The sequence below is a fragment of the Lactuca virosa genome, chromosome 4, assembly GCF_052849685.1.
Source record: "Lactuca virosa cultivar CGN04683 chromosome 4, Lactuca_virosa_CGN04683_v6, whole genome shotgun sequence".
Lineage (NCBI taxonomy): Eukaryota > Viridiplantae > Streptophyta > Magnoliopsida > Asterales > Asteraceae > Lactuca > Lactuca virosa.
Window position 1 is genome coordinate 187,201,057 of NC_136429.1, and position 10,992 is coordinate 187,212,048.

Consider the following 10,992-nt stretch of genomic DNA (forward strand, 5'->3'; position numbering starts at 1 on the left):
CCTAAATCAATTAGTTATACTCTTTAGTTATACTTAGAATCTATATACATATAAAGTCAACCTTAGAAGTTAAAAAAGTTAAAATCATATTCATTTTAGAAATTAACATTAACTTATATACTTAAATAGTTCCACATAATCAAATTCCCTTGGAGTTTGATATGACACACTAAAATAAAAGTGGTAGCAATAAGAAACTTTTAGTCAGAATTACAGTACCATTAGCATACGTAATTACATTAAATTAATAAAGGGTACAAACAGTTTTTGATCTTTTGTTCAAAGTACCATCAAGATTCAAATCAACTTCAACATCACCATTGTTATTCCTGCTACTAAGGTTCATCTTCCTCTTTACATTCGTCGGACCAGAACTACTGAACAGCTGCGCCACCGAAGTCACCACATGACACTTGTTAGTGATAGTAGTAGAGCTGCCTGATTTTCTCTTTTTGCCTTCCGCCGACGACGACGACGATGTTGTCGGGGATGTGGTGGTGGTAGACAATGGGAACACCGAAGGTATCTCGAAGTTGGTCCTGGCCTTGGATCCTCTTAGTCGCCTTGCCGCAGCGTCGTACGCACGCGCCGCCTCTTCGGCAGTGTCAAACGTCCCAAGCCAGTGCCGGCATCGTCCTATCCTGTCACGTATCTCAGCCGACCACCTCCCCCACGGCCTCTTTCTCACCCCTCTATAATTCTTCTCCACGCCGCAACCGTGCTTCACCGCATGAAATTTCATTTCTTTGTCGCCATCCTTCACAAGACCAGAACCTATTTGATTACCAGCGGTGTTTGCAGACTTTCCGAACAGAACACTTTCTCCGACGACTGCTGCGATGCCTTCAAGAACGGCAGGATGGTCGTATTCTTGAGATAAATCAGTTTCCGGAGAAGGGTGGTCTGGAGTTAATGGGTTGTTGAAGTAGAAGTGAGGAAATTGATCATGTACGGAGAATGGTTTTGCCGGTTCAAAAGGCAAAAAGGGAAGGGTTTGGAACAGGGTGTTCATTGTTTTGAAGATTCTTCTTTATGTATCAATGGAAGCTTACACACACACATACGAGCTGTATGTACCTTCGACTTGTATGCTAGTGGTAAGAGTAAGATAAAACAAACAGAAAGAAGTATGTAGTGTGCATGGGGACTGATGAATCGTCTCCAAGCCACTATTTATACTCACTTCAACCCGACCCATTTTGCTCACGAATCAAATACATTGTTGTTTATATAAAGTTAATATGGTATATTGGTATTTGAGTCATTAGTTTTTTACACTATATGAGGTCTGCAACTTGTCATTTCATATTAGCTAATCACTATACTATCCGAATTAATGGTGTCCCTCAACCAAAAGAAAAAAATTCAAGTGTCCTTGGAGATATTAACGTGTAGATTTAATAATACGATGGGGTCGATGTTTTAGCCGTTTTAAAAAAAATAATAATAATAACCTACTCTATTCATAAGACTGCTCTAGGAAAAAAAAAAAAAAACAATCAAACATGAGTTCATTTAAAAATATGTTAATGTCTCATGATCTGGGTTTAAATGATGACATTTATATATGCCCAATTTTTTGATGTTAAATCAGTGTACTTTTGGACAATTAGTTATTATATTTATGAAAAATATTAAAACAACATTAAAATATGTGATAATAACAAAGATACAAAAGCCTGCGGATTTAGTTGTAGTAAGTTACCACTTGCAAACTGCTTTACCAAAAGGAAAAAAAATAAAAATAATAAAAATAGTAAAAATAAAAATAAAAATTAATAACAAGACTTCTACCACCGAAAATTCACTAAATTTTATTTTTTTCAATTTTCACATCGTTTTTTTTGTTCCAATTAAGTCATTATGTTTTCAATTTGTTGCAATTCTGACAGTTGACCGGTTTGCTTCAGGTCATCCAGTTGTCATTACTGACGTGATATGATGATTCATCAGAAGCGGAAAAAAAAAAGTTACGCAAAGTTCATTATGTTGACATTTTTTGCGATATGAACACTAAGTTTTCAAAAAAAAAATTAATTTTACATTAAGTTTTCGATGTTATCCAATATAATATATAAATGAAATAAACATATCCAATTTCCACCCCCATTAATGAAAATCTTTGTTTGTATATAGTTTTTGTTTATCCTATATTTGTAAATAAGATTTGAACTATAACACCTTAATTTGTCACAGCATGTATCATTTGGGTTTCACTTATTCCTTGATGGAATACTTTTACTAACTTGTTTGTCCATCCTCCCTTTTTCTCTGACATTTAACTTGTTTTCATAACTCAGAACCATGTCTGCCTTTTGGTCATAAAAACATTTGTAGTGCATGTATTTTGACTCAAAATTAAACCATATATGCCTTTAATTGATCTTAAAACATAAAGAGAGAACCATGAATCGAATTAAAAGAAAGAAAATAGAAAATTAACGACCTACTTGTGCTTTCCTGGCAGTATAGATCGCATAGAGAGGATGTGAAGGTACAACAATGGCAACACCCGAACCAATATTAACAATGACACCTCTTTTCCTTTCCAACTATTCCTTCAATCACAACTCCTGTTACCAAACTCGTACCTATCACGTTCACTTCCATCATATTCATCCAAAATGCTTCTTCAACCTTAACTCACGTCTAGTTGATCACTATAAATCACTGTCTGCATCTCCTTCACTCCGGCCACCAAATTCTTATTAGGAACTTCTTTAATCTTGGATAGGTATCCGCTAACCAAGATTAAGTGAAGACCTGTTTGAGCTAGTTGAAAGGCACATGCTTTGCCTATGCCGTTGGTTTCTCCGATGGGCGATAACCCATGAACAAAAGGTTTTAAGGTTCTTGAGTGGTTGGAAGAAAGTGATGAAACCCCATTTGAGGAGAGTGGTAATGAGTTTGAAAAGAGAAATAAAACCAAGTACAGAAAATGGAGCAATTATGTCTTTGCATATGTTTATTTCGTTTATATTATTTTTTAGTCTTATATATATATATATATATATATATATATATATATATATATATATATATATATATATATATATATATATATATAGTAAGGTCACACCTTATGATTTGATGAGTCAAACACTCTACACATCTGTCACTATCAGCGTATACTCTACTACCAGCACCAGCAGATCAAGCTTATCAACGTCAGCACTTAGTATAGTTATTCTATCTAATCTATTTGTATATTAGGTGATGATATAGATAAGTATAGAATAGATAGCAGATCTAGTATATTTGTTATAAAGATCGGTTCTTAGTATAGATAAGATACAATCCCTTAAATCATGGGATTCACATGTATAGATTAGTAATAATCTACACTACGATAAACCCTAATGTAGAGAGTTCGGCTTTGGGTCAGTCGTCTTTGTGCCAACCCATCTTCTTGGCGAAGACAAAACCCTTTCTTTGTGAAAGAACAATTTAGAGAACTCTCTACGTCATTTACTTTATGTTCTTTATTTTCTTAGATTAAGTTTTACTTTCGTCTTTATGATTGAAGTGTATCCGATCGATACAAACCTTCAATTAGTATCAGAGCAGGTTTGTGATACACTAAATCAATCATGTTGAATCCCAAATCCTTTGGTCTCAATAAAATTCCTCCCTTTGATGATTACAATTTCGCTATGTGGAAGACGAAGGCAATGGTTGTTCTTGAAACCATTGACTATGAGATGAGAAATAATGTTGAAAAAGGTCCCCATGTTCCTATGTACCAACCCATGGCCAACAATGCTCTCGTAGGCCCTCTAAAGAAAATGACAGAGACGAGTTATGATGACGATGACAAGTGACTGGTTAGTCTTGATGTAAAAGCCAGGGTTGCTAGTGGAAACTCTCTTCTATACCATGTCACACCCCCAAACCAAGGATGGCGGAAACGTCCGGGGGTGGAGGACTTCATGTATAGTATCATAACAACAATTGTAATAGTAATTCAAGCAAACACAACCAACATATATATAATTGAAAAAAAGTTACATCATTGTATGAATTACATGTTTACGAATCAATTACAATATATTGACAAAATATGAAATAGTAGACGCCTTAGCGTCCCATCCTCAAAAGCACTTGATTACCTGTTTGATGATTTCCTGAGAATACAAGTTGTTTGAAAAAGTGTCAACACAAAGGTTGGTGAGTTCATAAGCTTTTGTTTGGTATTATTAAAAGCCTTTCGTTTGTGAAAGTAGTATTTGTGTTAGAAAATCCAATATTTTCCTTAATGTGTAAATGTAGTCTTAAAACCCAAAGACCGAAATGTACAAGTAATTTGTCATATTTATAGTAAAACCATGCAAGTTTAAATCGACATAAACTCGTTAAATTTTAATGAAGTTCCCGTAAATTCCAATGTTTATTAATACTTTATGTGAGTTATTATAACCATGCTATGACCTAGTTGGCCTGAAACGACGTTCTTCAGGCGTCGGAAATGTTATGACATTTGTCACCCCGGACCTGCCGGTCTAGCTGTTGCATGCAGCTTAGGTGTGGGTTTGTCAAACCCAATATAGATCTATACACAAGTATCACGCTCTCCCTCAAGGAGACTCTGGTTACAATACAGGACTTAATGGTAATTTGAAGTAAATGTCTCACAAAGTAATTAACGGAATTACGTGTTATGAAAACTTGGTACCGTATGGCCGTACCTTGCTTAATGAAAATATCCTTTGTATAAATGTACCCTTTTTCAATGTATGTGCTATGTAATGTATCATAAACTATACCTATTATAGTTTATCAACCAAGGGTAGTACGTAGTAATGTATGCAAACTATATTTAAAATAGTTTATTAAATGTTTGAATGTATCGTTAACGGAAATACGTGTTATTAAAACTTGGTACCGTATGACCGTACCTTGCTTAATGAAAATATCCTTTGTATAAATGTACCATTTTTAAATGTATGTGTTATGTAATGTATCATAAACTATACCTATTATAGTTTATCAACCAAGGGTAGTACGTAGTAATGTATGCAAACTATATTTAAAATAGTTTATTAAATGTTTGAATGTATCGTTAACGGAAATACGTGTTATGAAAACTTGGTACCGTATGGCCGTACCTTGCTTAATGAAAATATCCTTTGTATAAATGTACCATTTTTAAATGTATGTGTTATGTAATGTATCATAAACTATACCTATTATAGTTTATCAACCAAGGGTAGTACGTAGTAATGTATGCAAACTATATTTAAAATAGTTTATTAAATGTTTGAATATATCGGTTGTACTTTGATTATAATCACTTGTTATTCTTTATATTCAATATGTCCAAATCCATTTGTAAACTGATGTGTGTCCATATATTAAGATAAAATGACATATATTGCAATAACATATAATCATATAAAGATATATACCTTGCTCAACATGTTACAAGGTGAAATGAAATTGACAGCAACTTTTTGTTGAAAACAGTTTCTGTTACTGTTTTTAGAAAATTTATAGAAAAATCATCAAAGCTCCAAATCCAAATCCGCAAATTTTGAGAGTTTGGAATATGAGTCTAGTTTGTTTGTAAATTTTATCAAGATTTTTAGTGATCTCTAACAGAGGTGAAAATGTCCATAATCACAGACTGGTCCGGGTTTGCCTCTGAAATGGTAGGCAGTTTTGTAAAAATCACCATAAATTGTAGAAACATCATATGGGGATGTTCAAGTAGCCATTTTAAAGCTAAGAGTTTGAACTACTTGCACCTGGAACAGTTTTGAAAACTAAATTATTTAAGTTGACCAAAACAGTCTGTGATTGAAGTCTATCTTTTCTGATGTAATCTGTTAGAAAAAGTTTAATTGTGTTCTTGATGATTTTGCTTGTATTCCCCCCTTAAAAACTTAAGAAAACATGTAAATGTAGGGGTATGAACTCACCTTATATGGTTTCAGTAGATGAAAGTGATGACCCGGTTAAGGGTCGTGATGACCCGAATGATTACAAAAAGTTAAAGGAACTTTTGAGAGAGATTTGGGAGAGATTTCTAATAGAGAGAGATTGAGTGAAAGAGATTGAGAGAGAGTTCTTTTGAGACCTTTTTGAGTGTTTGGCTTTGAAATGCAAGGTCCGTAAACCCCGTTAAGCCATGATTTAGTGTCCTACACAATCCCGATGATTGTGCAATAGTGTTTTATCGCTTTGGTTCGTTGTTTAGCACTGTTAAGGCTAAGGGAAATCAAACACATGAATTTTCGAAATGATGTTTTCTCATTAAAATAGCGAATTGTACAGTGATTACATAACGTAAACCCTAACATACAAGGGTTATTGGAGTTGACCGGTTTGACTTGTTGACTTTGTTTGACTTTGACTTGACCGAAATTTGACGGTCGTCACATCATCCCCCCGTTAGAAGGAATTTCGTCCCGAAATTTGCATTTGACTGGGACATCAAGAGTTTGGGAAAAGATGTGGGTATTTTTGTTTCATTTGATCTTCGCGTTCCTAGGTGAACTCAGGCCCTCGTTTAGCGTTCCAACGGACCTTCACGATGGGAATACGACTTTGTTTCGTTCGTTTGATTTCCCAATCCATGATTTTGATTGGTTCCTCCACGAAGTGGAGATTTTTGTTAACTTCGATTTCGTCGAGTGGTATTACGAGGGTCTCGTCGGATAGATTTTGTCAATCATATTTTTTGGGTAAAAAAAAAATAAAGTTTTATTAGTTACCTATAGCGACGACTTGTCGTCACCACAGGTTTAATCTATTACGATGACTTGTTGTCGCTATAGGTTTTTAACAATAGCCAACGACATACCTATAGCGACACACAAGTCATAATTTGCATGTGTGAAGACTTGGAGTACTTTCTAACTGGTTCATGTGTGAAGACTTGGAGTACTTTCTAATGAAAACTGTGCTACTGGGGAAATTGGAAACTGGAACGTAGCTTCAAAGTCAAGAATATGCAGTAGGCATGTGATGCATTAAATGCATGAGGCACACAAGTCATAATTTGCAGCAACATATCCGTATATGTGTGTGAATTGAAGAAGAAGGTTACGGCTCAAAGAATATATATATATATATATATATTCATTTTCTCTTCATTTGTTAGATACACAATAACCATAACATCATAGACTATATATATTCCATTTCATTTGTAATTTTCACTAGTTTATATTCTGCGAGTGTTACCGAAATCATTTATCAATTTTTCAGAAGTGCTTAACTTGTTTTGTTGCATTCCCAACAATTTGCTTATTAATTACTTCTCCCACTTTACTTATATAAATCATCACATTCTTACCGCGACTTTTAACTTCTCCCTCACAAATGGATCCACCTGCAGATCATCAAAACCCCATAGATGACCTCGATTGGTTTCAATACTTTGATCATCAAGATCTTTTCAGGTATATATAAACGTCACTCATTACACCATCTTACGCACAGAAAAGTGATTTTGTCGACATTGATCAAAACATGGTTTAGATTTGTAGTGATCAAAAAGAGTATTTCATCGTGTTGGATTTGATTATCTTGAGTTTTTTTTTTTTTTATTTATTTTTTTTTTTTTTTTGGATTTTTGCAGTGGTGACATGCTCAACCATCATGATTACGAGTTGTCGGAAAAATTGCATGAAGGGCTCGATCAGAACGTTTCCACAGTACTTAACAAGGATCAAAACATCATTTCTAGAAATGAGTTTCACGATCTTGATCCCCTTGAAGATATAAGCTTATGGGATTGTTGGGAGGATGGTAATTTACCATTGGTTAGTTTCAGTGAAGACTATAAATCCGGTGGTGAGGCTACATGTAGTGCTAGTGCTGTCACCACTGATCACGGTGGCCGGAAGGTAACAAAGAGATTGAGACCATTGGAGTTTGAAGAGATAGAGAAGTACTTTGAGATGCCGATAATCATGGCAGCAAAGGAACTAGGGATAAGTTTAACAGTGTTGAAGAAAAGATACAGAGAGTTAAACATAAACAGATGGCCTCATAGAAAACTTAAGAGCCTTCAATCCCTCATTGAAAATGCCAAGGTAAATTATGATAATAACCTTCTATACATTACTCATGCACTTGGTAACCAAAGTAGTTTTGGTATTTTCTAAAATTTTAATCGTTAGCTTCTTTATAACTAAACATAGGTCCTAGGCATATGCCACATCAAATCAATTGATTTACTACGATCTCCTGATTTATATTTATATAAAATTAACTCATTGTAAATTTTGTGAACTCACATGAAAAATATATTGTATCTACCTTTAAAAAAATTAGGAGTTGGGATTAAACGAGGAGATAGAGACGTTAGAAGGGCACAAGAAGATGATGGAGAAATTGTCAGGTATGGAATTGACAGAAAGAACAAAGAAGCTTAGGCAAGCTTGCTTCAAAGCTATTTATAAGAAGAGAGGACTTAACAATCCTTAGCCATTTTGTTATCATTAGTGGATTTTAATCTACATTGTATGTGTTTTTCTCTTGATAGTTTGATACTCTTTTTTTTTAGTTTCATTTTATGTATTTGTCTATTGATTTTTAATGCAGAAAATTTTGTATAATTTGGGTATTATAGTTTGTATTATGTATTTAGCCATATTTTAGATTGCCGACACGACTACGCCGACGACTCTATACCAGAGGTCTATATAAATAGACTTATGAATTTAGTAGGAATAACTTGATTATAATCTTGTGATTTGTTCCATGTCTGATCCACTCCTAAGATTCTCTTGACATGCCCCCAGTTATGTGTAATTAAAATTTTATTAGACTGTTGATCCTAATGAGTCTACCCTAAGTCCACAACCAAACAAGGAACAGGTCCTAAGGCGGACTCACCATTTCTAGGTCAATCATTCCTTAATTACACATAACTTCGAGGTACACCTAAAGAATCTTAGAGTTACCAGTTGTAAATTGTTTGTAATACCAAGTAGTGAGATTCAATGAAATAAAATGCATGCCTATTTCATTGATAAACCTTTTAGTAAATATCCTTACCATTTATATACACATGTATATTTTCGCACTTTAGTGAACTATTCTTGGTGTTTCTGTTAACGTCTTGGAGATGGAGTTATGGTAGTGGGTAGAAGTAGGTTTTGTACGGGCGTTAAAATTTACACATCATGTTGCTCCTGCGAGAATAGGGGTAGAAGAGATAATTAATAGACGCCTAATCCTATAATTACTTATAGGGGTGATCCTTATTAGTTACGTCTATAATCACGTAGTGCATATCAGTTATACATAATTTGAGATAGAATAGACTTTCGAATAAATGACTCTACTCTAAGTCCACAACCAAACAAGGAACAGGAAGTAGAGCAATAGTCATAGATTCTGAGTCTATAATATCTTTAATTATGTATAACCTTGGCGTATGCACTCAGTTATCATAGGCCTACTAATAGAGGTCTTTAGTTTTCACATAAGTTGGTTATAGTATCACCAAATACTCCTATAGTATTTTTAGCTGTTTAGATTCGATTCTTAAAGTATTCTCTGTAGGGTGTAGTTAGGTTGATAGATTTGTTGCCCATTATGACTATCCCCCAGTATATGCAAGTCACTCCTCGGACAAATATAGTTGATCAGGCTATATCCTTCCCAGACTTGATTTACATATACCAAGGCATACCCATAATGTACAACTCCTCTTCTTTTATTTTATGTTCTTCTAGTTATGACACTATATGAGCATGTATGCATGTATTTATACTTTTAATAAAAAATCATTTATTTTCTAAAAGTATATTTATTTGAAAAATGCACAAATCAGAGACTATTAGTCCCAATTGTGTTTATAGTTTGTATATCTTATGTGGTTTGATATACTTAATTCACTATAAACTGTGCTCTGATACCAATCTGTCACACCCCCAAACCAAGGATGGCGGAAACGTCCGAGGGTGGAGGACTTCATGTATAGTATCATAACAACAATTGTAATAGTAATTCAAGCAAACACAACCAACATATATATAATTGAAAAAAAGTTACATCATTGTATGAATTACATGTTTACGAATCAATTACAATATATTGACAAAATATGAAATAGTAGACGCCTTAGCGTCCCATCCTCAAAAGCACTTGATTACCTGTTTGATGATTTCCTGAGAATACAAGTTGTTTGAAAAAGTGTCAACACAAAGGTTGGTGAGTTCATAAGCTTTTGTTTGGTATTATTAAAAGCCTTTCGTTTGTGAAAGTAGTATTTGTGTTAGAAAATCCAATATTTTCCTTAATGTGTAAATGTAGTCTTAAAACCCAAAGACCGAAATGTACAAGTAATTTGTCATATTTATAGTAAAACCATGCAAGTTTAAATCGACATAAACTCGTTAAATTTTAATGAAGTTCCCGTAAATTCCAATGTTTATTAATACTTTATGTGAGTTATTATAACCATGCTATGACCTAGTTGGCCTGAAACGACGTTCTTCAGGCGTCGGAAATGTTATGACATTTGTCACCCCAGACCTGCCGGTCTAGCTGTTGCATGCAGCTTAGGTGTGGGTTTGTCAAACCCAATATAGATCTATACACAAGTATCACGCTCTTCCTCAAGGAGACTCTGGTTACAATACAGGACTTAATGGTAATTTGAAGTAAATGTCTCACAAAGTAATTAACGGAATTACGTGTTATGAAAACTTGGTACCGTATGGCCGTACCTTGCTTAATGAAAATATCCTTTGTATAAATGTACCCTTTTTCAATGTATGTGCTATGTAATGTATCATAAACTATACCTATTATAGTTTATCAACCAAGGGTAGTACGTAGTAATGTATGCAAACTATATTTAAAATAGTTTATTAAATGTTTGAATGTATCGTTAACGGAAATACGTGTTATTAAAACTTGGTACCGTATGGCCGTACCTTGCTTAATGAAAATATCCTTTGTATAAATGTACCATTTTTAAATGTATGTGTTATGTAATGTATCATAAACTATACCTATTATAGTTTATCAACC

The 10,992-nt window shown here is 34.0% G+C and overlaps 1 protein-coding gene and 1 pseudogene across 1 annotated transcript; both read right to left on the reverse strand.

The window, feature by feature from the left end:
- Positions 1-230: 230 nt before the first annotated feature.
- On the reverse strand, positions 231-1,131 carry LOC145168659 (ethylene-responsive transcription factor ERF084-like). The gene has a single exon (XM_079087411.1). It carries the CDS (start codon positions 1,010-1,012, stop codon positions 245-247), a length of 768 nt encoding a protein of 255 aa, XP_078943537.1. The 5' UTR covers positions 1,013-1,131; the 3' UTR covers positions 231-244.
- Positions 1,132-2,438: 1,307 nt separating this feature from the next.
- On the reverse strand, positions 2,439-3,592 carry LOC145105433 (very-long-chain 3-oxoacyl-CoA reductase 1 pseudogene; annotated as a pseudogene).
- Between the last annotated feature and the right edge of the window lie 7,400 nt (positions 3,593-10,992).